General features: G+C 49.8%; 2 protein-coding genes across 5 annotated transcripts in view; both read left to right on the top strand.

The window, feature by feature from the left end:
* The first annotated feature begins 3,411 nt into the window (after positions 1–3,411).
* On the top strand, positions 3,412–9,214 carry DRC10 (dynein regulatory complex subunit 10). The gene is made up of 4 exons (XM_075167081.1): positions 3,412–4,231; positions 5,502–5,735; positions 7,210–7,281; positions 8,594–9,214. The coding sequence occupies exons 1-4, from the start codon at positions 3,539–3,541 to the stop codon at positions 8,870–8,872; spliced, it is 1,278 nt and encodes a 425-aa protein (XP_075023182.1). The 5' UTR covers positions 3,412–3,538; the 3' UTR covers positions 8,873–9,214.
* A 3,048-nt stretch (positions 9,215–12,262) lies between these two features.
* The window catches only part of OSBP2 (oxysterol binding protein 2), a 127,634-nt gene continuing 112,753 nt past the window's right edge, over positions 12,263–27,143 (top strand). For 2 of the 4 annotated variants that reach the window (XM_075167151.1, XM_075167150.1), the window contains exons 1-2: positions 12,265–12,600; positions 20,384–20,461. In XM_075167151.1, coding sequence (XP_075023252.1) covers positions 12,332–12,600; positions 20,384–20,461 — 347 coding nt within the window. In that variant the 5' untranslated portion in view covers positions 12,265–12,331. Of the gene's footprint in view, positions 12,601–20,383; positions 20,462–27,143 lie in introns of all 4 variants that reach the window. The other 2 variants (XM_075167152.1, XM_075167156.1) reach the window with 2 other exon arrangements.

Below are 27,143 nucleotides of genomic sequence, written 5' to 3'. Positions count from 1 at the left end.
CAGGCTGCTCTGGGCACGTGTCATCTCCGCCTGCAAGTCAGGGATGTCTCTAATTACTCAAATCTAGGAGGGAATGGCAGTGGTCAACAGGTCTTCCCTATTTTAGAGGAGGTTTGGATGCAACCCACTGCTCCACCCTTTCCATCCTCTCTCCCTGTACGTCCCAAGGACCCTTCTGTCCCTTTGGGCAGAGCATGTGCACAGGGGACTCTGGTGGCAGTCACTGTGCAATTGATCCCATCTCCAGGTCACGGCTGTAAGGAAGCCTGAGTCTGCATTTCTTGGAGAGCGGTGGCCCATTTCAAATGAAGCAATCAAGACGCTCCCCAACTTAGGAAAGAAAAAGACATTCTTTTCAAGACGGATTTAATTGCCAAAATGTCTGCAGGGCAAGTGGCAGCCTTTCACGGGGGTCAGGGTTCACCCCTGAAGTCTTTGTCAGGAAAAACAGCAGCTCTCCACGTCTCAAGGGCTGCTTCTCTGTGCTGTGATGACCGCCGTGAGGGAAACATTGAACTGACGGCACATCGTCTTTGTAATCTTACAGCTCCGCTGTGCTTAAATCCCATGTCTTCTGATCACCCTGCAGCCAGGAAATCACGGATCTGCTGAATCTGGATCCACTGTGATCACAAGATCCCATCTGCCAAATTAGAGCACGAGAAGGTGTTTCTAGACAGCTCTGTGCTTTTGCCGGAGGCTGAGCGACAGCCTGTCCCAGACTTGCAGCTAGAGCCACCCCTTCTACCCACAGCAGGCTGGGTATGTCCCAGCTTAGGGTTTGTGCCAGTGGCTGCAGCGTTTTCACCCAAACCCAGATTTACCATCACACTGAATCCTGGTGTTGCCTTCGAATCAGTCCTTTGGACGGGTCGCTGAGGGCAGGAAGTGGCCCATGTTCAAGGTATTGCTCCCCCGGCCAGGTAATGAGCCGGATACGTCCAGCCCGACACCCCAGAGCTGACACAGGCCTGCTCCCGCCTTGCTCTCCGCAGCTCTGCCCTCTTCCTGCGTCTCTGCCAGACCCGCGGTCCCGCTCTCTACGGGGAGGCAGCCGACCTGAGCAAGCCTCCGTGGGTGTCCTCTCATCCATCCTCACCAGTGCCAGGCCTTAAAAATCTGGCCCTGGTAGTCCCACTGCATCTCCCATCACCAGACCCTAGTTTGCTTTGTATAGGGAAATAATTAATAACTGGTGACGTGCTGGACCAGTGGGCACAGTCCCCAGTGCTGGAGATTTATTCACAGGCTCGGACATGCTATGCACAGAAATAAAGGGGACTGCTCACGCGAGGAAAGGCTGCGTGGTGCTGGGCTGGCTGAGACCCGGGACAAGGCTGCCCGTGGGTGCCACAGCCGCTGTGCAACTTCATGCTTGCTCCTGCCCCCGAGGACAGAGCTGGCATCACCAGGAGCCTGGGCTGGCGTTCGGCGTTTTGCCAAGTTTCCTCCTGGAAACCGAAGCCCTCCTCTCCCTGAATGCCTCCTTCTCGCTGACCGCGCAGCAGGGCGAGGGCAGGGCTTGTGCTCAGCTTTCAAGGGCCAACGTGTTCTTTGCAGACATTGCTAATTCATGGGTAACCAACTAATGGGAGTGTGTGGCATCAGCATTTTAATCAGCTGGAGTTTATTAGCATTTTTATGGCCCTGAAGGGAGAGTCCTATAAAATAAGTCTTCTATAAGAGTACAGTTAGAGTAATCTCCTGGTTGCCGGTGTTCTGACGTTTCAAATTCCCGTCAGACTCTATATTCTGCCTGATTTAATATTGCAACATGGTCTAAATTTCCGGAACTCCAGCCTGCCTGTGGCACGTGAACATGCTGTGTCCTTGGAGGGTATTTCAGCGTAGCATGTCTGCTCTCCTTTGCCCACGGCAAAGGCTCTGTGTCACACCCGGTGGGTGCCGCGGGTGGCTCTGCCACCGACTCCCTCGTCCTCCCGACACCTCCGCCTGCCCGTCCGGCGGGCAGCTGGCAGGCACTTCCTCATGCTCAGCGGCACAGCCAGCCCCCTCAGCGCTGCTGGGCACTGACGCCGTCCACCTACTTCATTTTTGCTCTTTTACGACTGACCAGGGCCTGGGAGACCTGATCTCGGGGGGTATAAAGTTTATTTTCCGGCTTATTTTTAGGACTCTCAGGAATGCATTGCCAGGGGGCACGGAGAGAACGCTGCTGTGAGCACACACGGCTCGGGATGCCTCTTCCCTACAATACAGCTGTATTTTCTATACAGAAAAGCAGAGCAGGAGCCTTCCCTCTCCACACACACGAACTTCTTCCTCCCGGGTCTCCGTTCCCCGCCGCCCTCCTCTCCGGTCTCGCGCCCTCTCGCAACCCACCCCTCTCACTGCTGCTCGCCGCCGCGGAGCTTCTCATTGGACAGCGACGCTGCCCATCAAGCGAACGGCGACGCTGAGGTGTGGCCGCCGCACGCGGCGGGGCAGGCGCCGATCGCCATAGGCTGTCGGGAGAGGCCCCGCCCCTCCACTTGGGTAGCCTAGCAACCGGAGGACTCTGGGCGCGGCCGGGTGGGCTGGGAGTGGTGGCGAGCGGGGCCGGGGCCAGGCCCGGGGCCGGGGCCGAGCGCGCTGCAGGGACCGGAGGCAGCCCGGGACCGACACCCCCGGGGAGCCGACCCCTGAGATACCCCCGATCACCCGGGTACCGACCCCCCGGAACCCCCTCTAGGCCTCTGTCCCCCCAGGTCCCGGTCCTCTCCTCAGACGCCCCCCCGGGATCCTCCTGCCCCGGGCCCCCCGAACCTCCTGACCCTCACACGGGGGGTTCTCCCCACCGGGAATTCCCCCCCACCCCCGGCCTCTGACTCTCCCACAACCGGGGGATCCCTGGGTTCCCCTGGTACCCTGCTGCCCCCAGACCCACATCGAGGGGACCCTTCACTCCCTGTCAGCCTCCCACACACAGCTGCCCTCTGCCCCCTCACTGCCCCCTCCTCTTGCCCTTGTCCCCGCCAGCGCAGCCCCTCTGGGTGCCAAGATCCTCTCTCCCACCTCGTCCCTCTGACAGTGGCAGGCCCAGAGGGATGGAGGTGCGTGTTTCACCCCGGGAACCCTGCCCTTCCCTCCGAGGTGGCCCCAGGGACCGGAAAGCCCCTCTCCACACACCTCTAAGGATTGCAGAGCTGCAATCCGGGCCTTCCCACCTCAGCTGCTACTTAGAAAGAGTTGGGAGCTTTCTTCCACCACCCTTCAAATCCACGAGTCCATTACTGTTCTCCCTTCCCGTGAGTGTTCAAAGCCTCTTTGGGATAGAGACCAGTTCTGATGCATGACCCCACGTCCTGACCGTGTGCCCAGACCCAGGGAGAACTCTGGTGTAATCTGAAACTCCCATGTTTTCCCAAATTACATTGTTTCTCTAATGCTGTCACCATATTTTCCTTTTAGAGATAAAATCCGAGAAAGAAGACAGCAGCAGCAAAGATGTTCTCTGACTGAATCTTGCCCTGTGTAGGAGACGTCGTGTCCTTTCTAGACCTCAAAACACTCCACTCACAAGTGTTTAACTGAAGCCATGGCAACAGGGGATCCAGCTGTGCTCCAAGTACCACCTCAGGACATGAAGCAAAGAAACAAGCCCCTGGTGAAGGGCACGGCAACCCCAGAGAAGGCAACGATCACATTAGGTGCCATGAAGTTATTAGATCCATATCGGTTAAAACCTGATAGCATTGAGACGGAAAGAATCATAACTGTCTTGGATGAGACGATTGCCAAGCTGGAGCTAAGCAGTTTGATCCCACGTATTATCGAGACTCTGGACAGGTTTGCTGATATGCTGGGACCTGAGATCACAAACAGCCTGATCGAGCACCAAAAGCTTTCAAATGAAATGGAGCACCTGCTTGCCAGCTCTGAAGAAGGGGACACCATGAGACCTGAGGAACAACGGGGCTGTCTCTGCTTGCTAGAGCAACATCTGAAATGTTCTGTTAGAAATGTCCTGAGACTCTTGCTGGCCAAGCCTTCGCTTTGCCAGGCTCTGAAAGACGAAGCCTGGGTGAAAGAGTCATCAGCCGAAGTGTTTATCAAAGCCTTTGGGGAGTTCAGGAATTTCATGCTTGAGCGACTCCTGACTAGTCCCGTGGAAGAGGAAGAAAAGATTCAGGTCATGGAAGACATCTCCCTCCAGATTAAGAAAAACACTGAAGCAATCACAGCTTTACAGGTAGAACTGGCAGCAGCAATCCGGGCTCGAGACGAAGAGGTATGATATTGTGGGAATATGTTTTCCAACAAAGTGTTACTGAAACAAAACTTTGGTAAGCTAAAAAACAATCCCTTTCTTGCAGTTCCTAAAGAGGAAGTTTCAGAAATGATTTCTAAACCAGATCCTAAATTTGAAGACACTATTTTCATTGTAAAATATAATGAAAAATACTTATTGCATGCTTGATTTTTTTTAAACTTGAATTTGGCATGTTTTGAACCTGTTCTCACTGGCCAACTTGAATGATACAAGTCACTGAGTTTAAAAAGGAGCTGCAGGACAGACACAAATTGCTGCGGTAGTGTTTTGGCAGGGCTACAATGTCAGCTGCCAGCATGAGGCTTCGTTCACTGCTGATGAAATGATGAAAAGTCATTCCAGGCAGAGATTTCTCTGATTAAAATCCATTTTTAATAGCTGCTCTGCCTTCACCCTTGCCTAAACCCAACATTTTGGTCACTTCCAACTCTGTAATAGTGGCTGCCTTAGAGCATTTGTGATTAATACGTGATTATATGAATTCTTCACTTTTTCAGTGAAGGCAACTGAGGTACAGATAAATGAATGGGCATTTCCCAGGCTCTTTCTCTGAGTCCGTGGGCTGTGCCAGCATCCAAGCCCCTGAACTCTTGACAAGCAATCCCTTGTTTTATATGTATGCTTTTCTTTCTCCTTCCTGCAAGAGGGGTCAGAGGGGAAGGTTTTGTCATGTGCTCGCTGCTCTGAATGGTGCTAACGGAGACAAGGGCCTGCTTTCCCCATTCCCTCCGCTCCTTGGAGATCTGTGAATCGAGACACTTGAGATTTTTATGTGCAATTTGGCAACTTGTCCAGGGCATCATGAATAAATCTGTTTCACTGGTCCCAGCTGAGGATTTCTCTTGTAGGCAGCACACTGAGCCACGTCCCCCAGACAGTCACTCTGAGCCTAATCCAAAGCTTGAGGGAGCCACGGGGCTTGCTCCAGTGGCTCTTATTTTGGCTGTTCCTCAGATGGCAGTGCCAGTGGGTCTTGGTATGGTTTGTTCATTCTCTACCTTTATTAACAGGTTCCCAGAGGAGCAGTGGGGGAAGGTTTCCAAAGCACCCCGTGTAAATCTAACTCTATTCCCTCAACCAGCAGTGGCAGGTCCCTGTTGCTACCAGATCAGCAGGGTGTCTTCTTAGATCTCTTCCACCTTTGCAAGGGTGCCTTACTTCTCCTGCCCACCTTATGCCTCACCTGCATTTCTTGACAGTATTTCTTTCTCTTGTTTTCTGGGTCTAGATTCACAAAAAGGACAATGTGATCAAAGACCTCAAAAACAGCATGCAAGATCTGACCAAAGACTTCAAGGCTGGCATCCAGCAGATCAAGAAGGAAGGCGAAAAACAGCAAAAAGAGGAGCTGCAAGCCTCCCAGGCCAGGAGTGCCAGGCTACAGCAGGACATTCAGCAGCTAGGAGCACAACTCAATGCACTTGTACTGGAGCATCGAGCATCAGAGCTGGCTCTCAGAAAGGTAAACAGGAGGAGAGCTCTAGAACACGAGATTTAAAACCTTTTGTAGTGCTGTCAGGTCTGGCTGCGGGCTGCTGCAAGTAATTATTTGGTTCCTGCTAGTTCCTGGCAGGATGCACGTGCTGTTTGTCAGGGTATACCTGCTCTGTCCTCATGCTCTGCAGATTCCAGTGGAAAGCAACCCTGCAGTGACGGCAGGGAAGTAGCAGGTTGAGCACAGCTGATCTTGGGAGCTAAACGGTTCCTGCTCTGACACTTTGCTGAAGACACAAGCCAAGGAGTCAGGTTGAGTTGAATGAGGGGGAAATGTGATTTATCACAGTGCTGAGCAGATATAGAAGGAGGAAACAGGAGCAGCAGGCAGGCTCAGGCCTCTGCATCAACAACTCTGCCCTGAGCAGAGCATGCTGGTGACACAGGGCACAGAGAATCTAGAACTGGAAAAAGAGCATTTTCCTCCTCATTTTGCTCCTACTTGGTATTTACTCTAAACAAGCACTGGCCTCCCACGGTTAGGACAGCACACACATGTAACGGGGCATCTTTCACTCTTGTATTGGACGATGTAGAGCAAAGTGGGGCTGAGCACTGACAAAACATCAAATGCAAGTTAGAGTCGCAGTACAAAATCCAAAATCCACCCATTTACACCTCCTTTAATGGAGTGGCTTTATCAGGCAGTTTCTTCTGAGGCTGCAGGCCACTGCAGTATTTATTTATGAGTTGCTCAGCTCGTTCTAATGCTCAGGCAGACAGATTTACTGACCACAGAGGTCTCCTTTTGCCCTCCTTAGCACATGCCCTAGCCCTGGGTTGCCCAAGATCGTACTTGTGGTCTAAACAGCTGAGGGCTGACCTCATGATGGCCTGGGAGCCCTTGGGACATCTTGGGTAAGTGTCATAGAGGAAATCATGTGGCATTTGTGACGGCTCTAGCTGATCTTTCTCTTGATGATTCCACAGAGCACAGATACAGCAGCTTGGGGTAAACTGCCCGTACCTGGTTATACCACAGTATAGCCACTGTTAAACAGTTTTACAGCTAGAAATATCTCTTCATTTTAAAAGGCTCCATCTTTTGAGTACTTTATGTCCCGCTTTCATGTTTAGCAGTTCTCTATTGCTTCAACTTTAGGGTGGATGCTCTAGTTTGTTGATGACTTGCCACATTCCACCAGACGTGTTCATTTCCTACCACAGAACGCACCTTTCAGATGCATTTCAATCCTCAGCCCTCACACAGCTCCATGCTGTAAACCAAATAAGGCCCTTTTGGCCTCAGGGAATGTCCCATGAGAACCACCAAACCAAGGCAAACAAAATATGTGTCAGCTGAAGGAAGCTTGCCACAAGGAGGAGGTGTTACACTCAAATATAACGATGCTGGGGCTCAAAGCTGCACTGTTTTCTAACTCAGGCTACTTTTTACCAAGCTTCAGGTGCCTGCAAGGAACCTATCTTGTTTTGTGTTTCAGAGGAAGTGCAGAGTGGAGACGGAAATTGTGAACTGGATCCAGAAATACGACACAGACATGGGGGAAAAACAGGTATCCTCTTTCAAGTGCTTTGCTCTCCCATGAGGTGATATGTTCAGGTAGATTCCTGTCCAAATGGACACGTGGCTCTTACACAGGAGGCCGTGGAAGTGAGGGGCATTTTTCCATCCAGAAGAAGTACAGACTTTAGAAGGAAAGGTATCTTTGTCCTGCCTATGTGTTCTTCGCTGCTTTGACTTTAGAAGTTACGTCCACTGCTAAATCCCACAGTATTGGGGGGCTAATGGGCTGCCACATTCTGTCAGTCACGCCCACCTGATGCTAGGGAACAGGATTTTCACTTTTCCTTCAATCCTCAATCCTGTTGGCCCTATCTGGTGTCCAAATCATGCTCCTGTTTCTGCTGGCCCCCTTGAGAGATGTCTCTCAAGTGCTAAGAAACCAAACAGCTTGCATACCGCTGCCTTGGCATCCAACTTAACCACAACAGGCTGAGAATCACATCAGCACCCCCCAACCTCACCGCTGAGAAGGCCCTACTTGCTTTCCTGTTCCTGCCCTATTTATGGAGATGGATAAAAGCTGCTAGATTACTAACAAAGCAAAACTGGGGAGGGGCCTAGAAGCTGGCTGCTAATTGTAAGAAATGATCCCCCCCTTGTCAGATGTTTAACAATGTGATTATTTTTGTTTCCTGTATGCTGGGTGGCTGGAGCACCATGTCGTGGCAGGTTTGGTGCAGAACTTGCTAAGTCAGACATACATCCACACTGCTGGTTGCCCAAATCTTCCACCTCTGCGTGGCTTCCTCAAAGGCATTAGGAAAGGCATAAACTGCTGCTGAGCTTGGAAGTGCAGTAACACCTTGAAACTACCTGTCCTTGGCCTTTTCCAGGCTGAGATGGTCTGGCTCTTCTCATGCTCTCAGCAGAGTACAGCATGTTAGCTGGGTTTCAGTGCCACTCATCTAAAAGGGCTTCTTAGCAAAGCTGTTAGCTGAGGCTCAGCTTTACCCAAACTGCAGAGAAATGTCCTTTTGCTTAGAGCATACGCAGGAGGGGCTCTGACCTCTGTGTGTTACCTGGCCAGAGTTCCCAGCTGAGGGTGAATGCTGTTTGCAACACAGGGAGAATTATGAGAGTATTTTTCCGAGGAGCATGAAGATACTAGGACCTGGCATCTCATGAAATTCCCTGGGTACTGGGCACATGCCTCCTTTTGAGTCCCTTTCAAAAGACTCAGCTCCCAGTCGTGGTTCTGCCTGGATTCAGGATGGGTTTAAGAACCCTCACCTAGGGATGTACAGGGAGGAGCTGCTGAACGCCCTCAGAATTGCTGTACCTGGTATCTGCTGTCTTGCTAGGCTGAGTATGAGGAGGTTCATGGTGCCTACACCGAGGAGAAGGCCCAGCTGTCCCTGCTGATGGAGAAACACGCTGTGCTTCTCCAGGAGTATTCCCAGATTGAAGAGGAGCGCAGGATATGTCAGAAGAAGAAGGAGCAGGCTTTGAAGGAATTGACCACCAGGACCCTTGCTGCCATCCGCATCCAGGCCTTCTGGAGAGGCTACTTGGTCCGGTCCCTCTTCAAGTCAAAAAGGAAGAAGAAGAAGAAGGGCAAGGGCAAGAAGGCCAAGAAATAAAGCACAAAATCTATTCTCTCTCCTCCTGGCAAAGCTGCTGACTCTGCTGGGACTGAGCTCTTCCAGATAAAAGCATTAGATTTGAGAGAGCATTTGCATTAAGGCCTCCGAGGCTGGGACTGCCTCTCATAGTTGGAGTATATCGAAGCAGCGGCGTGAAGACATGTCTCACCATTTTAGGTTTGGCTTTGCTACCTCTGCAAGGAGGAGGATGTCTCCTGATGAAGGGACTGGGCAAGGAATGCAGGTTCCTGGCTTATCTCCTCGGCTTTCATCTCCTTGCCCATACCTTCCTTTCGTATTCTGTTCTTACTGAAGGTGGCAATAAAATCATTCCTGGGGACAGGATGAGGCCCTTCCTCTGACAGGGTTTCTCCTTGAGTGGGTTTGAGAGACCATGTCCCTTGCTACAGGAGGAAGCTGCAGCACCATTGCTTATCAGTGAGAGAGGGGACACAAGTCCTGACTGGGCTGCACCCCTGGCAGTTTGCAATTTTCGGCAGGGGCCATCTGAAGGGTGGGGTGTGGCACAGCCCAGCTCGTGCCCTGCTCCCAATCCTACCAGTCGCTCCCTAAGCCAAGCAGCAAACTGTGCCCTGTTTAATGCAGATCCCTGTTTTGACAGCATGCTCTCCTCTGGATGCTCCAGTATCTAATGCCCCAGGAGCATGCTGCAGCCTTTCCCTTTCACAGGGGCATGAATCCAGTGCTTTTATTTACTCCCTTGGCCTTCCATTTTCGGTAGCCATGTAGCAACTTCACACCACGGAGCTCTTTACTCCTCTGCCTGCTAGGGCTGAAATTGGGCATGGATACAGTCACACACAGAGTGCTGTCTTATTTGTTTCATTTTTTTGGGAAACTAGGCTGTTACCTGTTACCATAAAGGCGCGGGCACCTCCTTTCACATATTCTTTGCATTTAACAAGGCTGGGAGCAAACAGCGCTTTGGATCCAGACTCCCAGTGACGTTTCTTCACTCCCGACCTCAGTGGCCCTTCCTTGCAGCCTCTCTTCCCAGAAGAGTGCAGTGACGCTAACTGCAAAGCCCAAATAGCCACCAGGCTCCAGTCCTCACCTGCCCCTCTACCTCTGTTCATAAATGGATACCTATAGCAAAAGGGCTGAGATGCTTTTTGCCACCTAATGCAAACCAAAGCAGAGAGGGGGCCATTTTGCTAAGGACAAAGAGCGACCGGAGGTGTTCAAGGGCTGAGCTTCCCACAGCAGCACCCCGAGTACCAAATACAAGGCCCTGACAGATTTGTCCTTGACTCTTTATTTGGTTAAAAGTCACAGGGTCAGAGTGACACGTTCGCAGCGTGCTCAATATGAGTCACGGGATTTTTGCCATCCCGTGTCCAATCCTGTGCAGGGCCCGATCCCAAGCATGTGCTGGAATCACTGAGGAATCACAGGCAGGATCAGGTGAGGCCCCTCTCTTCTCAGGCATGGCTGGAGGAGATTTCTTCCTTTGTTTGCGGCCACAAGAGATGCCAGGATCTGTGAAGACTTTCAGATGTTGGTACCCACGTGTGCAGTTTGGGTTATATTTACATCAGGGGGACATTTCATCTCTAGGGAGGCTTCAGTTCACAAACACCCACAGCCCCTGAGTTCCTGGCAAAAGAAGGTCTGGACATGCTTTTAGATTAGAGGATGTTTGGGTGTTGCAGGGACTGTTGGACACTGATTTTGACACCTTCCTGTCTCAAAGTTTGTCTAACACCTCCAGATACTGCCTCCAAATGTCAAAGCCTATCTGGAGAGGCGTTCAGCTGGGTGACAGACCGAGAACACCTTCTGATGGGAGCGTGCCAGCCTTTGGAGTCCAAAGTACTCTCAGACTGTTTCCAGACATAGGACTTGCCCTTATGAGCTGCCTCAGTGTCTGCTAGTGCCAGAGGTGCTGGTGCTCGTGGCTGAAGGACTCTCCGGTGCGTCTCTTTAGAATGGGAGGAAATGCTCAACTAGCTTCAGGGGGGCAGAAGAAGCTCTGTCTGGAGCAGCAGGTGGAGTTTGCCTACATCTTTTGTTCTTTCCAAGCCCAGATCTTCAGGCTTGGAGCCAAGCACGTTCATTGGAGATGTTTCCAACGCCAGTGTAAAGGGCTGGGGGAGCCCCTTCACCCACACTTCAGCCTGATGCTGCTCATTGCGTGGCTGGCCCCAGCCCTGCATCTGCCCGCTCAGCCTCAAACAGGCCACTCAGTGCTGATGGCGCTTGTTCTTGAGACCTTTATTTGCTGCTTGCTGCCAGCCTGCTGGAACCCCTTAAGTGCTGTGGGGTTCCCCGTGGGCCTTCTCCCACCCCGCCTGCTCCCCCTTCCAGTGCAGCAGCACAGCTTCCCTGCCCTGCGGTGGGTCCATGGCCTAGCTGTCACACAAGACAGAGACGGCCAGTCCCAGGGTCATGTTCACGATCTGTGCTGCAGCGGTGAGGCCCCAGTGAGACCCTGGCTCCCCAAGGAGCTCCCGGTTGGGGCTGCCTGTGCTGGCAGGGCTGCCATGAGAGCAGGCAGAGGTGCACGTGCAGGTGATGGGCGAGCAGTAATGCGATTGGGGGGATCAGAGCAGATTAGAGAGATCAGAGAAAGGCGATCCCCCGGGGCTGGGAGGGCGGGGGCGTGAAGGGAAGGGGCCTCAGTGGACGCGGGGACGCCTGGCAGGGCAGCATCTGCCACAGGCTCCCGTGGCGCTTCGCCAGGCTCACTGTGGAGAGGGATCCCCCTCAGACGTGACCCAGCTCATAAAAACGAGGCCCGTGGTGGGCTGGTGGGGGGAGCAGGTGAGGGGGACAGGGCTTTTCCTCCCAGCTGGGCAAGCGGCACCAAGGATTTCTGTGTGAGCTGTGACAGCACCTTCCCCCTGGCCCGGCACTGCCGCCCCTCGTGATGTCCCCTCTGCCCCACATGCGCTCACGTAGCGATCTCATAGGCTTCCCATCTTTGCTTGCTGGTTTGTATTCTTCCCCAGGTCATCCTCTTCCTAAAACAGCATTAAGAGTGTTTTTTTTCATTTAGAGAGGGGCGATGGAGCAATGGCACAACCATGGCAGGTTGCGGGGCTCCTCAGGCCACAGCTCTGGGGTCCAGCCTGTGGCTGGGCCACATAAAACCCCCTCGCTCTCTGGAGTCTCCCTCGACACTCCGCCAAGGCACCGATCGCTTGGTCACCCTCGCAGCCCGGCTCTAAAGGAGGGGTCGGCTGAAGCCACGATACCCCCGCGTCGGCGGGGCCGCGAAATGGCGGCGGGGGCCAAAATGGCGGGGGGAGGGGCGTGCCGGCCCTTCCCGCCCCGCCGCCAGGGGGCGCCCGCGCCGCGCCGCCGCCTCACGTGCCTCCCCCCCCCCCCCCCCCGCGTCACGTGGGCGCGGCGCCGCCCCCCGCGCCGGTGCCCGGCGGAGCGGAGCGGGGCGGCGGGAGCGGAGCCGTCGGGCCGGGCCGCGCCGCGGGGTCTATGGGGAAGGCGGCCGCGCTGTGCGGCGGCGGTAACAGCACCCGCGGGCTGGTCTCTCTCCTCAGCGCCGTTCCCTGCTTGGCCTGCCAGGAGCTGCCGGCCATGAGCGCGGAGCCGGGGGGCCGGGGCGGCGGGGGACCGGCGGGGGGCCCGCCCGCCGCCCCGGGCTCCGACACCTACAAAGGCTGGCTCTTCAAGTGGACAAACTACCTGAAGGGCTACCAGCGCCGCTGGTTCGTGCTCAGCAATGGGCTTCTCAGCTACTACAGGTACCGGAGGCGGGGAGGAACGGGCCGGTACCGGTGGCCGCCCGGCCCGGGCTTGCCGCGGCGGGGCGGGTGCGGGGCGCGGTGTCCTCCGGCTGCCCGGGCCGGGTGCCGGGTACCGGTGCGGTTCGGGCCGGCCCCCGGAGTCGGCCGGCCCCGCCAGGGCCGGGCAGGTGCCTCCGGTGGCGGGGGACGAGCCGCGGCCGCCGGGCGGGAGCGCCCCGCGGGGTCTGCGCTTTTGCAGAACGAAAACCTCTTCGGTTTACTGAGTTTGTTTTTTTTTTTCCCTTCCCCCTCTTTTAAAGCAAAAGTCGGGTTTTGATCGTTCAGTGTTGTGGCGGAGTCCGGTGCGGTGCCGGGTGCGGGCCCCCCGGGGCCGGGACGCGGGGATCGGCCGCCCCCTTTGACCTCCCATCCGCCGCCTCCTGCTGCAGCAGCTACAGCTGCTGCAAGTACTCTTAAAGCCAAAATCATAAATCTTCTAACAAAACAAAAAACACCCTTCTCACCTAAAATTGATTGCCTTTGTAACCTGCTTCTGCTGCCTTTTTTTTTTTGTTGTGCAGGAGAACAGAGGCTGAGAATATTTCCGATAGCCGTGCGTGTAAATGCGAGTGCTGCGGTGGCTGTGTCCAAGCGGAAAGGATGGCTTGGGGAGGCAGCCGAGGCAGGAGACTGTGTTATTGGAGGAAGGAAGGAAGTTATAGCACTTAGCGGTGACTCAAAAGTCTCGCCTGGCTTTCTTTGCTGTCTAACGTGATGGTTTTTATACAGACGGGGCCGTAGGTTCAGTGAGAAGGGTGTCGGACATGGGGACTGGAGGCTGCGAGGTTTGATCCAAAGTGATGTCGTCTTAATAGGTTCTCTTGTGTTTTTTATATCGGTTGAGTGGTAAAAAACATAAACATGGCTGTTGTAGGATTTTGGTGTTTTATCCTTTAGGAAGGATCATGTTTATTCTTGTCACTTGGAAGACAAGTGCTCTGTCACCTTCAGTACTGTGGAGTATATGTTGGCTGTATTTCAGAACATGGAAACGATCCCAGATATTAAAGGTGGCTTTATAAAATAATTCATCTTTAATGTACCAAATCCTGTGAGTGAGGACTCCTCTGTAAAGGCTAGGCAAAAGCTGTTTTTCCTCCTGACGCAAAGTTCATCTTCTGGTTTCCTCTCTGCTACAGCTGATGACACATAGCCTGAGGCAGATCCCTGAGGTTCAGCTCGCTGCCAGGTGTTAATATAAACTCCTCCAGCTCTAAAGAGAGATCTGGGTCCTGGGGTCGGACCATGGCAGGTAACAGGTCAGAAGTTCAATGGTGTGTTTGTCTGCTTGGAATTGTTTAACACCCCCCCCAAATCCCAAAACTCAAGCCAAACAAAAATGCTCTGTAACAAACACCCCCACGAGAATGTAGTTACTGCTCAGTAATTCAGCTAATTTACTTGTAATCCTTTTTGGTATGCTTATGCTCTTTAGTCCAGATCTGGACCGGCAGAGCTATGCGGCTTGAAAAGGTTGTTGAAGTTTAACGCTCCACTTGTAACCATGTCAGAATATTTTTTTTCTGTATTGGTGCCAAGTCTGTCATAAGCAAGCAAGTGGTTTTCTTCAACAATTATTTTAGTTTGGAACAACTGGGTTTATTTTAAGACAATTTGATCTGTTTTAGGCTGAAACAACAAAAAAAAAAACACCCAAGAAAATTATTCTGAGCAGCATGTGAAGGAGTTGAAATTGCATTACTTGGTGGAGCTTTCAGCCAGTGCAGACCTGCAGCAGCTGCTTGGGAAAAGTAGTGCTGAAGGTTTTTGTGCCTTCTTTTCATCGTTGGGCTTGCTGAGAACTGAGTTAATTTGGTTGTGAGTCAAGAGTACAAAAATACAGTACAGAACACGTGGTAAAGTTTTTCTTAAATGGAAAAAAGCCTCCATGACACTCTTCAAAACCAATGCTCTTAAATAGTGGCCATGCCAATCCATCCAGTGTCAGCTCAAATTGCTCATTGTAGAGCGCTCCTGTGAGACAATCTGGGGTAAACTGGCACTTTTATTTTAATATGACTTCTAGCTAACTGACAGGAGCAAGGAAGCTCCAGGTATCAGGCTGTGCATTTTCGCTGAGCTCTTCTTATGTGAGCAGACTGCTGGGCAACATGTGGACTGCTGCTTGTTTGACTTTTATGCAGAGAATTTAAGAAATAACTTCTATAAAGATCTCTTGCTATTCTGTGAGCCACGTGTCGCACTTTCTGCTGGGTCTTTGTGCTCATCCCAGCTCTGAAGGTGCACGCCAGAATTTTCTTTTTCTGCCCTTGCTGCTAAAGGCTTTGCAGGTTAAGTTGTGCCTTTGCAGGTGAATTGCTCTGCTCTCCTTGTCTCCGTGGCTTTTGACGCCTTTGTAGCTTGAGTTTGGAAGGTGGTTGCCCTGATACACAACCTGGATGATTTAACTGTTGACTATTCAGGACTAGCTTGAGAGAAACTTCATTTTGCTTTTGTGCTAAAAGTCACCTTAGTTGGAGAAACTGCACCGTGATGCCCAAGTGGCCTCCTTGTGTGTATTGATTTAGTTCCAGATTGAAGCTTTTCGCTTCATTTGAATTTTCTGCTGCTCGCTGTTTAGCTTGCTTTAAAAAAAAAGCCTGTCATATTGTGGGGTGGTGATTCCTGGTAGGTTTTTTGTTTGCAGAGTTGAGCTTTTAAAATCTTGCGGGGCTTCTTGGGAGCTCCCATTGTGGGTGGGCGCAGTGCCATCCGTCAGGAGCTGCTCGGTGGGGTTTTCCTGGGCAGCCAGGTGCAATGCCTGTTTTCCTCCCAGTTGGTTTCACAGGGACAGTTTGCTGAATTAAAGCTTCTAATTAGAGTATTCTTTCCAAATGGAGTATTTAAAGCCGCCTGTATCTTTGTGAAATCTATGAAGACATCAAGTCTTACTGCCAGCAAAGCTTCCCTGTAGAATGTGTGCTTTTGCTTCATATTCTCTACTCTGAACCTGTGGAAAATAGTAACAGCTGAGTAATTCCTGAAGATTTCCTCTGCGGTACCCTCCTCTGGAGTGAGGCGTGTGGGTTTAGGAACTTCCAAGAGTCGCACAGCAAGATAGTTGGACCATTTTAATTGCCCTTGATTCTCCCTCTTAGGTTATTTTTTCCACTAAGTTTTCTGGCTGACTTGGAAATCTACAGCACAAAGGTGATGCCTGTGTTGGAAAGCAGTTTAAGCAAGGCAGTCTACTTGGCTTGCTAACGATCAAAACTTTCTTTCTAAACTGCTCTGGCAGGCTGCCACTTACAGATTTATCATTATCTATAATTGGCGTGTCTGTACAGGAGAATCTAATCACCTTGAACAGATAAGTGTTTTCAAGGAGATTAGAGAGGATCTTTAGGTAAGTATTAATTCATCAAAGATTGGCATTGGCTCTTGTGATCGATGCTCCAGATGGGTGTTGTCTTCTCCAAGCAGCTTTCTTGTATTTCGAATAGTTTGAATTTCATGTTGTCTCCTCTGTGGGTTTTGTCCATAGCCCGTTATTCATGGGTTAGGTGTCTGAAGAGCCTTCAGCAGTCCTGTCTGTGGTCACAGGACGTAATAGTTAAAGCAATGCCAAATGGAGAAGGAAAAAACATTTCATGCTGCGTGTGATTTGGTCATTGTTGTGAAGTGAAAGGCTTCTCGCCAGAAAGCAGCCTTAGCTGCCCTTGCGGGTCTGCTCTTAGAGGAATGATGGGTGCCTGGGGTGGTTTAGCTGCCTTGTCTGCATTTTGCTGCTAAGGTGGAGGGGATGGACAGCTCGGTTCCGTGGAAAAGCTATGTTTCCCAGAGCAGCATTCTTCACTAGCTTTGTTTATCCAGCAGTTAACTCTTGGTTACCATTGTAAGGTCTTGAGTACAACCTAGAGGTTTTTTTTCCTGCTTATTGTACTCAGACTCCAGCTGCAAGCTGAGGTGGTAAGTTCAGGCAGGAGCTTGAAAACTGCTGCTGCTACTAGAGTCGCAGAGGAATTGAGGGCTTCCAGAAGAGACCTCTGGGAGCCTCTGGTCTGACCCCTGCTCAATGTGGGGCCACCCAGTGAAGTTGCTCAGGGCCTTGAGCTGCTGAGGTTTGAATGTCTCCGAGGTATGAGATTACACAGCCTCTCTGGGCCCTTCTTCCAGTGTTGGACCACCCTTGGGGGAGAAATGTTTCCTTATATTTAGCTTGTACATAATAAAATGAGGAGAGAGAGACACTCTCCTAGACTGATTTTTCTAACAGCTTGTCCCTCTGCAGACATAGAAGTAGCTGAATGTCCTTGACTATTTGTCATCCTTGGGGTGTTGGAGGTTTCACAAACGGCCCTGTAGCTGCAAGGTGACTTTGAGCTACTTGTTTTTAAACAGCATTTTAATAATTCGTGTTCCCAGTCATCTTGTTTTCACACAATATTTGCTTTATCCATCTGGTGCTTTGCTGTTGATCATTGTTCACCGTTTGCCCATTTTTGAGGAAGCTCCTTTTCCGTGCTTTATAACTGGGGACACGGTGCTTGCATGGCTCCATCGAGGCACGGCACATGAGTGCAGCACTTGAGTGCTGCCGTGGCGTGAGATGAGCGATGCTCTTTGCTGGACTGCTTGTGGCAAGCTTGATTGCTCTGCTTCCAGTTGAGTGCTGCGGTGGAGGAGTCGGGCTCACCTGACTCCAGACAGCAACTGCTGCTGACGCTGCAGGAGAGCACGAGACAGACATCTTAGTCCTTACGGGTGTTTTCATCATAGCATGATTATTAGCGCTGTATCAGGATTTTTATATCTGTTCCTTCGGTTGTAGTGTTCCCGGTTCTGTTTGCTGGTTGTAACCGCCAACAAGAGCTATGAACTGTCTTGGTACTTCTGTTTCTACCCATATAATCTTAAATCGAGTATACTGGCCCAAATGCTTCATTTGATGAAATTGTAGCAGAAGTAACTGGTTTGTCTTGTGCAGAACTAAATTTTGAGAAGGGCAATGCATTCTAGTTTTGTGCGGTATGACTGCAGCCTGTATTGCTGTCTCAAGGTCGATTGCATGGTGAACTTTCAGTTAGTGTCACTCACGCTGCAATTTTAGTTCCTGGAGCTGTTTGCAGGTAAAGGAGCATATTTATGGACTCAGCTGCTCGGATACTTATGGGAGAGTAAGATGCCTGTCACCCATTTCTGGTCTCAATTGTTCCAGCTTTTGTTGCTGGAGAACACCGTAGTCACGCCTTTGCTGTAGCCTTCCTCCTCTTGTTGTCCTCTGCAAGAGCAGGGGAAGGTCACTGCTCCAGTCCTGCGTTTCTCCCACACGTTGCTGGTAGCTGCTGCTCAGCTCTGCCTTTTGCAGCTGAGGCTTGTGTGGGCTGGCTGCTGCTTCATGACAGCAGTGGCTTTGCTCACCTCTGAGAAATTGTCAGCATTCAGGTTGGTCTTCTCTCAGTGCTGGGCACGCTCGAGGAGCGATACGGCTGTCTCTTCTGATCCAGGCGCACAGAGGTGACTGGCATCACCTGCCTTTTGGCTGTAGCTCCTATGCCTGTCTTTTTCCAGGGTAATATGTATTCAGTTCTGACTTCTTTTGCTCCAATTACAGGTTTAAATTTGTGCTTGCATGGTCTGTCATCCTCTGTACCCACAGTGAGTCAGTGGTGAAGGAGTTGATCTTCCTTGTCAGAAGTAATGCGAGAAACTTGCCGTGTTTTTCCTTGCAGTATCCCTTTTAACCTAGCTGATTTCCTCCCGAAGAGTTTTCAGTCAGTGCAACGTGCAGTGTTTAGAGCACTGTAATTTGCTACTGAATGACTTGGACTTCCATTATCTGTAGGTTGACTTTTGTGTTGCAGCAAGTCAGACTGTTGAGCTTCTTTTCTGTATTGTTTTGTGCTTACGTATAAATTGCATTGTAGCTAGCTAACTTACTCGGGTAATTTTGGATAACTTAAGTATGCAGTAATATCAGAGCCCTTTGCTTCTTGTAGGTGTCTTCAGATCTAGTGCTGATGGCCAACAACTCAGGTCGTCACCCTGAAATGTGAGTTGTCCCAGCCTGCTATCTGGAGAGCAGGCAGCTCGCCGTGCTGTAACATCCTGGAGATCTGTCCCCTAAATAGGATAGTGCTTCAAAACTCGAGCTAGCTGGAGGTGTTAAATTTCTCTTCGGGTCTTCATTATGCCGTTCAATTATTTTAATCGTTCCTATGGCACTTTGGCAAGGATTTTTCTACATTTTATATCAGCCTTTGTTTGGTTTCAATCAAAAAGCTTGTTTAATAATTAATTACTTAATATGTCTCTGTCTGACAACTGCAGGCTGGGCAGACAGAGTTAAAGCTGGAGGATAACGAAGCTGGATGTGCTTGTTGCTGTTGGGTCAGTGATTGCTGACTCACGCAGGCATGTGTTCGAGGATGCCAGTGCTGAGCCTTCAGGCTATGTACGAATCAACTTCAGAATTGAAGATGCAAATTGAAAGCATGGTAGTAAGGGCCAGTGGCATGATTCGATTGGCAGTGGCAGCCCTGGAATAAAAGCAGAACAAATCTGCTCCTTGATCCCGTTCCAGGCGCTTACACGATTCACTTCACCTTTGCAAGCATGGGTTCCTCGGAGTACTGGGTTGAAACGTGGCTTGTTGCTCTCGGTCATCCCGGCCTCCCGCTGTCACCAGGTGATGTTGCTTATAACTGTATGACATTGCTGAACTGCAGGGTTTGTTGCTGCTTGCGAGTTATGTCATGCAGTTCACAGTGCTGACACGGACAGCAATGAAATTTTTGCAGTGTAAGCAGTATTGACTGGCTTGCACGTGTGTTAGAAATGAGTTGTCGTGCGTGTTTGCCCTGCATCCAGCAGTCCTACCTTTCACACTAATTTGGGCCGAACTGTATTTCTTCCCTGTTTGTGGGGTTTTTTGTTTGTTTGTTTGTTTTTGTGGTTTTTTTTTTTTTTTTTTAGCTTTATCTAACTCTTCAAGGATATTTGTGCTTTGAAATCACGACTGGGTAGATCTATGTCCCTACAGTGACTCTGGGGGAGGTCTTTCATTCCCTAAAAATAGTCTTAATTCTTCAAATCTTTCTAGATGAAGAGCAATGTCTGGGCACATGCAACAGTTTAAAGCAGCTTCTGCAATGCATGTGAAGATAAATACGGTGCGGTGGGAGTCTGTGCCTTTCTCTTTTCCTTTTTTAACACAAAGAGTGACCCTTAATGTGTTATTAATAGCTAAAGCAGGTTTCTGCTAAGCACTTTATAAGGAATAAAGTAGGAAAATGTTCTTCACACCTACTGCTTAAGTGTTACTGCTATATGCATAAGACCTTCTTACTTTAGGCTTGTTGATCGGTACGGATACCTAAACACAGCAGCCGTGTGGTCTTTTAAAGAACAGCAAACTGCTTCCTTCCATGGCATAGCTGTCAGGTGCGGTAACGGGCTTGCAGTAGTAACCCTGGCCCGGCAGCAAAGCTCCTTTGGGAAGACACTTGACCCCCTGTTGCTGGGAGGTTACTTGCTTTGCTTCTTCGGGGGTGCTCCCTGTGGTGTTCGGTGGCAATGGGCTGTAAGTGCAGCTGTGTTTTCAGAAGTGGGGTGTTGGGCGCTTCCCAGCTGACTTGGTGCTTTGTGACTGTCACTCCTCCGAACACAGAACTAGAGCATTTGTCACAGCAGAAAATATCCATGGCAACTAATTCACTAGTTCTGTGAATCTTCACGATTTCTGAAGTTTCTCTTTTTCTGTGAAATGCACAGGGGTGGTTCCACAAACTTTTTTTTTCAGGTCTTCTGCAACTGTCAGGAGTGATGGCTCTTCTTGGAAACGTGTGAAAAATACACCGGTCCCAGTTCAGAAGACAGGGTGAGTTTGGGTGTATTTGGCTCCGGAATGGATATGGGTGACTGAGATGTGCTCATGCCAGTAGGACAGAGATGTGCCCCATATCTCCAGATGGACTGTGCATGAGTGGGATTTACATGATTAAATAAGCACCTTTTTGTCTTAAAAATGTGGAGGTGATGTGCAGCAGGTGGGGGTGCCACCTGTGCCTGCAGCTTGTTAAGAGTTAATGAAGTTAAGTTTCAGCCTTTAGTTTGAAGTCCTTTTTGGAGGCATCCAGGTGAGAGTGCTCAGGCAGTGCTGCATGTCCAGCTGTGGGCCTCTGTACTTCAGAAACCCCATCCTTTATTTTTAAAAGACCGAGATCTTCAAGCTTTGCTGTTTCCAAGTGTGTATGTTACTGTGACTGATGCTGGATGCTGTTTATTCGCCATTTATTGTTCCCGAGTTATCACTGGGGTGTTCCTCAGCAGAGCTTGTGGAGCAAAAGCTACTACGGGTTTATAGTGTGTGGTCAGGTGAAACTAATATGTAGCTTCATTTTATCCAAGCAGTTTTTCCTTTCCGTGTCAGTTGGGTCTCTCTGTGGTCCGTGTTGGTGAGAGAGTGCTGCAGGCTCCCCAGCTTTGAATCACTCCTAGGATGTAATGTTTATAAGCAGCAGGGAAGAGAGTACACAAACCAAAAGTAATCTTGCAGTGGTACAAAAGGTGACAGTCATCTTAATCCTGTATAATTTGTGTTGAGCATGCACGGCACGCTGTCAGCTCACACTCCTGAATTGTATGGTACTTTCATTGTCTTGCAACAACCTGTAGGACCGCCTTTTGAAGCTGGTGTGGTGCTGATGCTCACAGTAGCCATATCCTGTCAAGGATTGATTAGGAGTACCGTGCAGCTTGATATTTGTTAGTGTGTAGTGTTTGAACGTGTAATTTGATTTTTTTTTTTGTAGACATGATAAGATTACACCGCATTAGTCCCAGTATTTGCTTTATAATGTCTTTATTAATGGGTGAGTGCACTCGCAGCCAGTCTGTGGCTGATGCCAACTAGAACAGAGAGGTTGCTATGTCAGAAGACAGGTCTGGAGAAACGGGATGATGGGAACATCATGGTTTTCAGCAGAGGCGAGCGCCAGCCCTGCCCTGGGGTAGCTGGCTAGAAAGCAGCGTTGCAGAAGAGCCCCTGGGGGTTCTGGCTGGACAACAAGGTGACCAGGGGCCATCATCAGAGGTCAGCTGTCTCTTTGGCTGTGTCAGCAGAAGTGCGGCCAGCATGTCGAGGGAAGGGACCATCCCCTCTGCTCAGCACTGGGGAGGCCTGTCTGGGCTCTGGGTCTGGTTTGGGGCTCCCCAGCATGAGGCTGGAGTGGTGGAGGGATGTGGATGCGCTCAGGCTGGAGCAGAGGAGGAGAAGGGGGGACCTAATTGCTGCCCACAGCTACGTGATGGGAAGGTGCGGAGAGGACAGAGCCTTGCTCTACTCATGACAGGATGAGGGAATGGACTGGTACCAGAGCATGTGAAATCCTACATGGACACAAGGAAACATGTTTTAATTGGGAGTGGGGGCCAAATGCTGGGATAGGGATCTGGAGAGGTGGAGGAAACTCTTGACTATATTCAAGCTGTGGCTAGACAAGGTCCTGACTACCCGATCTGGTTGCTTCTGCTCAGAGCAGGAGATTGGACCTGAGGCCTCTGGAGGTGCCTTCCAGGCTCCGTTAATGTACCATTCTGTTATTATTTTGCGTCAAACTTGCTAAGTTTGCCTTCAGCTCTCCGGATACTGATGGAGGATGAAGAAAAGCCACGTCACATCTATGGCTTGCCTTGGCAGTGCTGGGGGAGCACCAGTGATTCCTGTGTCGGGACACTTCAGGCTGTTTCAGAGCCTCCCCCACTTCCATGGCACCCACATTGTTCCTGCTACAGGGGGTTCACAGTGCGAGACCCTCATTTATTCTCTCTTTTCCCCCCTGATTCATGTTCCAGTGCCATATGGGGGACAGGCAGTAGCTGGGTGCTGGCTTGGGGAGGGCAGGGGAGCTGCGTCGGCAGAGCGCCTGATGGAAAGGGTTGCATGGGGAGGTCTCCAAATGTGAGGAGAGCTGATGGGGGCTTGCAGATAACCGGGTGTACAGATAACCAGTGGTTTACTCCATCGTTCTGGTCCTTGTGTGGTACCTGCTCCACTTGCCCCACGGGCGAGAGTCATGTCACGACTGGGGGAGGTGGGAAGGGACGGGCTGCAGGGTATGTCCCCTGCGGTCCGGGGCTCTTCTGGGCCTCGCGTTCGGAAATGAGCAGGATCCACTTATAAATCTGAAAAGCCGCTTTGGTGAGGAATCGGGACCCTGGTGCTTTCAGCACAGCTCGAACAGTACGATCTCACTGTGCACTTTGTGCTGGTTCGAAAGTTGATTTTTTAATAGTACTGAGAATTTGGCTTAGTAACAGCTAGCGTTACTCATCCAGCCCTTCCAGCTCTCAATGCCTGTACTGCTTGTGGCTGTACTACTTTTTTAAAAAAAAATCAGTACAGTTTTATTCTCTAAAGTTATAAGTTGGCCCCTAAATTGAGAGAAGGACTTCTGCCTGACTCTGGGACAGCCTGGGGATTGGCAAGCCAATACAAATGCACGTCTGAAATTTATGATGTGATTAAACTGTGCTTTACTGGTATATCATGGTTATAATAAATACAGTGTTTTGCTGGGACGCTTGGGGAGGTAAAGTCCTGGTTGGGTTTCTGATCCCTTTAGGAGTGGGATTTGCGTAGGAGCTGAAGGACAGAAATTTTAATATTTTCTTACCTGTTTGCTTTTGCCTGCGTAGTCTCTGGGACATCCCAGCTGTGGTGCTGCCCTTGAACTGTTTTCTGAGGAGCCTGCATTTTTATGTAGGTAAACTTCGAGTATACACTGGGTGAGGCATCTACCTCTTCCTCTCGGTCCCTTTCTTTTACACCACAAGAAAAGCAGTAAAGGCTTCTGGTTTGAAGTGGAAAACCTATGGATGCAAGCTCCTTGGAAGTTTAGTTTTAAATTTGGAAGTAGACTTGCAGAGGTCTAGCAAGTCGTCCTTTGTTGCCCTGTAATAAGCCAATTTTTTCCTCCTTACAGCCTGTAGGCATCAAGCCCTGAATTGTCACTTCTAAGTACCTTTAGACGATGCAGCACTGTATCTCAGCACAGATAAGGTCCGTAATTACTGGACTGGATTGAATTCTGTTTCACATCTGCAGCCCTAAGCTGCCTCTACAGTAATGAAATACCTCTCTGGCTGCCCACATCCGATATTCTCCATTTTGGGGACATTACAAGTTAATACATTACCTGTCATCCCCTGCTTTAGAGGCAGCGTAAAGCACGTGCTGTGGGAACGATACTGATTTAATCAGGATTTTTACATTTGATTTCGAAGTGCACAGTAACTGGCTTAATGATTGTGAGAATCAAATTCTGCCATCAGTGTAGATGGGGCACTGAGAGCTTTAAGGAAAAACGCCGATGGATGCTGCAGGGAGGCAGTGACACATCTGTAGTGAAGCGCTGGGAGCGTGGCAGTGGAGCTTTCCTGTGTAACGTGACTGCTGTGCTGCGCCCTGGGTTTGCAGGGTAAGGCTGGGTGGTTGTGACCGGAGTAGGAGCCGCACAGTCTTTAACGTAGTGTGGTTTTAACGTTGTTGTGAATTTGGTCCAAGGCGTTTCCATGATGAAGATTTACAATTTATGTAGTTTTAGGAAGGAAGAATTTGTAAAGTAACTAGCTTAAATGCCAATAGTAAGCTGGCTTTTAATCATAGCAGGCGTTACCCTGAAGCAGGGCATTGTCACAGGTATGGAGGGAATTATATTTTTGTCTCACGTTTAACACGCTATTCTTTAAATATGTTTTGTTGTTTTTCATTTGCCTGGTAAAGGAATTGAGTTAAATCTAGCAAGCCCTTTGTCCCATGTGTCATGTAAGTAAACTCCACTGTTACCATTAGGTGTATTTTCAATTTACAAATTGTGATTTATTTATGGAACTGCTGGTTTACTTGTGCTGTTGGTTTTATATACAACTAACCAAGTGTTGTTAACCCATGGGGGAGTGTGTGTGTTACAGTAAACCACAGACTGCCAGCAGCAATGCCTTTAAACGTATTCCCTGCCCAGACAAGGCTAAGGGATAAGATTTTGTTGATCAGACTTTTGTGCTGCTTCAGGTCCCCCATTGTCTCGCTGGGGTTGGCGCCTAAGATGTGCAGAAGACTTGATGGAGAGCATGCTGTTAGGTGAGCTCCTGCCTTCCTCCTGCTGCCACGTCAGTAGAGGTTCCCTGCTAGGAATTGCTTTAAGAAAAGCCACAGTGCATCAAGTCTTGCATCAAAAAACCCTCTTGGCTTTCCAAGGAGCATTTAGAGGATATGCAAGAGTTGCATGTGAATTGTTAATATTTAGCTTGCAGTGTGTGTCTGGGACCACTGCCTTTGTCCCCCTCTATACTGAGTATATCTTCACCAGACAGGAGAACAGTGTGAAATGCAAGACCCAAGCCTGTTGTCGTGGGACCTGCCAGTTGAGATGTGACAGGGTTTGGTCCGTGGGCTTTGCTCGGTGTTGCAAAGCGGTCTTTCACCCTAAATGTTTTTACTGTAGTTGCTAATGGGAGAAAATGTGGGGAGTTTTGTTGGCTTTATACGGGACAAAACCAGAGACAACAACATGGTGGTAATGCATGGTGTGTTGAGGGCGAGTTTATAGCCTGAGGGATGTAAACCTAGCAGAAATGCTTAAAATCACTGTCTGGTTTCAGTGCACTCCTGTGATTGAAATTAGTGTAGGCACATCATACTATTTGGTGCGAAGTGCACCTTTTATCTCGTTAATATAACCTCAAGAGTAGTGTTTCTGCTGCAGCATATCTCTATGAAAAGAATCTGCTCCCATGTGCAAGTGTTGTAGTCTGAACAGCTTAGTTTAGTCTTAAGCAAGCGTGAATATGATGTGATCTAGCTCACTTACTTGGGAAAAGAACATTTTACTGCTTTTTCACTGATGTGTACTCCTTAGTATGTTGATATGGGGCCATGGGAAGATTTCCTACAGTGGCCTGCCTTCTATTCCCTGTTACAGCATTTCTTTTTACCTCTAGTAAAATAGTGTTAAAAAAAAAAAAAAAATTGAAGGTTTAAACCTGCTTTTTTCCCTGCATCTTCTTACAAGAATAAAGAAATAAAAATGGGCAGAGAAGGTAAGAAAAATGAGTTTTCATGCATAAAAGCACTTTGGTGTATCCTGGGAGGAAAGAAGGAGGATGAACACAGCTTTATTTTTCACCTGCATGAAGTTATGCTCTGAAAACCGGCTAAGCAGTGGACTGCTTTCCTCTGCAGCTCAGCTGGGGTCTTCCTCCTGCCCCGGGGAGACTTGCCATGTCCGCCCTGCAGTGCTTTGGGCTCCTTTGGTGGAAACCTGCCAGGGTGAGACCCCCGGGTCTGCTAGAAAGCCATGGGACATGGGTCACTGTCCTGCCGGCATCTTCTTGGATTCGCTAAAATGGGGGAGCACGTGTATGCAGAGGGTGGCTTTTAGACCAAGTCGGGCCTTTCTTGTATAGGACCTGCCTTAATGCTTTTGTATAAATGTTTGGTCTTCAATATACCATACTTTAAAGCTATGCAACAGAATTAATCTATTCTGTTGGCTGGAGAAAACCTAAAGCTATGAAAGCTTCAGAGAACTGTTTTCCTTCTGGTGCTGAGCTCTACTTGTCAATATTTGTTTTCCAAGGTGTAACTATCCATCTCTCATGCCATACTGGGGGAGTGTGTATCGATACACTGATAGGTGTTAAGGCACATGGCAAATATCTTTCTGCTTTTCCCATTTTCACTTTTGGTTTTTCTGCACTGGCAAAGTAACTGGCTGTTGCCCCATGTATGCTAGCTTTTTGCTTCCTTCGTCCAGCTTAAATTGTCCTAATTAGCAAACAGAAATCTCTTTATTCCGTCTCAAGCAGTCTAATTTTCAAACTGTTAGGCAGAGGAAGCAGGCGTTTAGAGAAGGTAAGCGTTTGTGTCTCCTACGGAAATGAATGTTGCTGAGGCTGAGGGCTAAAAATAAACTGGTCCCAGCCCTGTCCCTTTGACGGGAACTGCTGAACACAAGCTCTTGGGCACTCGGGAATGGAGGTTTTTAACGCCCTTTATGAAGCACAGGGGCCTGGACCTGCACTGGGGCTTTGGGACCCTCCGGCAAAATCCTTCTGCTTCCCAAGAGCCTGGGCAGCAGGGTGGGCTGGGGTGGGTCTTTGGAAGTCCCTTGGCTTCCCAAAGTGGCTGCTGAAATGAAAGGTAGTGACTATTTTGAATAAAGTGCTGATGCTGCTTTTTGTGGATGTGAACCTTGCCTGCGTGGAGGAGAGGGATGGGATGGCAGCTGATTCTTCTTGAGAAGGTGTGAAGGTGTCCTGTGAAGTGCTCTTTGGGAGACTAGTACTATGCTTGACTGTAACCAGAAGAACACGAAGCTGAGGAGAGCAGAGGACAGGTTTTGGACTGTGCCAAAGCAGCTCGAATATTTCTGCATTAAAAAACTCCAAGCATCTTATTGCGCCACGGAAGTTTTCTTGCAACACAGTACACTAAACTAACACTGAAAGTCTGATTTGAGCAGTTGGGAAATTCGCTTAAAGCTGTAACTCATCCTTGC

The sequence above is a fragment of the Calonectris borealis genome, chromosome 18 (assembly GCF_964195595.1).
Source record: "Calonectris borealis chromosome 18, bCalBor7.hap1.2, whole genome shotgun sequence".
Taxonomy (NCBI): Eukaryota; Metazoa; Chordata; class Aves; order Procellariiformes; family Procellariidae; genus Calonectris; species Calonectris borealis.
Note: the sequence above shows the minus strand (reverse complement) of the source record. Positions and strands in the feature narration are given on the sequence as shown.

Bases quoted from the DNA above. Each gene is read 5' to 3' on its own strand.
- DRC10 (XM_075167081.1), top strand. From the start codon at position 3,539: ATGGCAACAGGGGATCCAGCTGTGCTCCAAGTACCACCTCAGGACATG. The intron at 4,232-5,501 runs GTATGATATTGT...TTCTGGGTCTAG, and splicing joins TCCGGGCTCGAGACGAAGAG to ATTCACAAAAAGGACAATGT. The intron at 7,282-8,593 runs GTATCCTCTTTC...CTGTCTTGCTAG, and splicing joins CAGACATGGGGGAAAAACAG to GCTGAGTATGAGGAGGTTCA.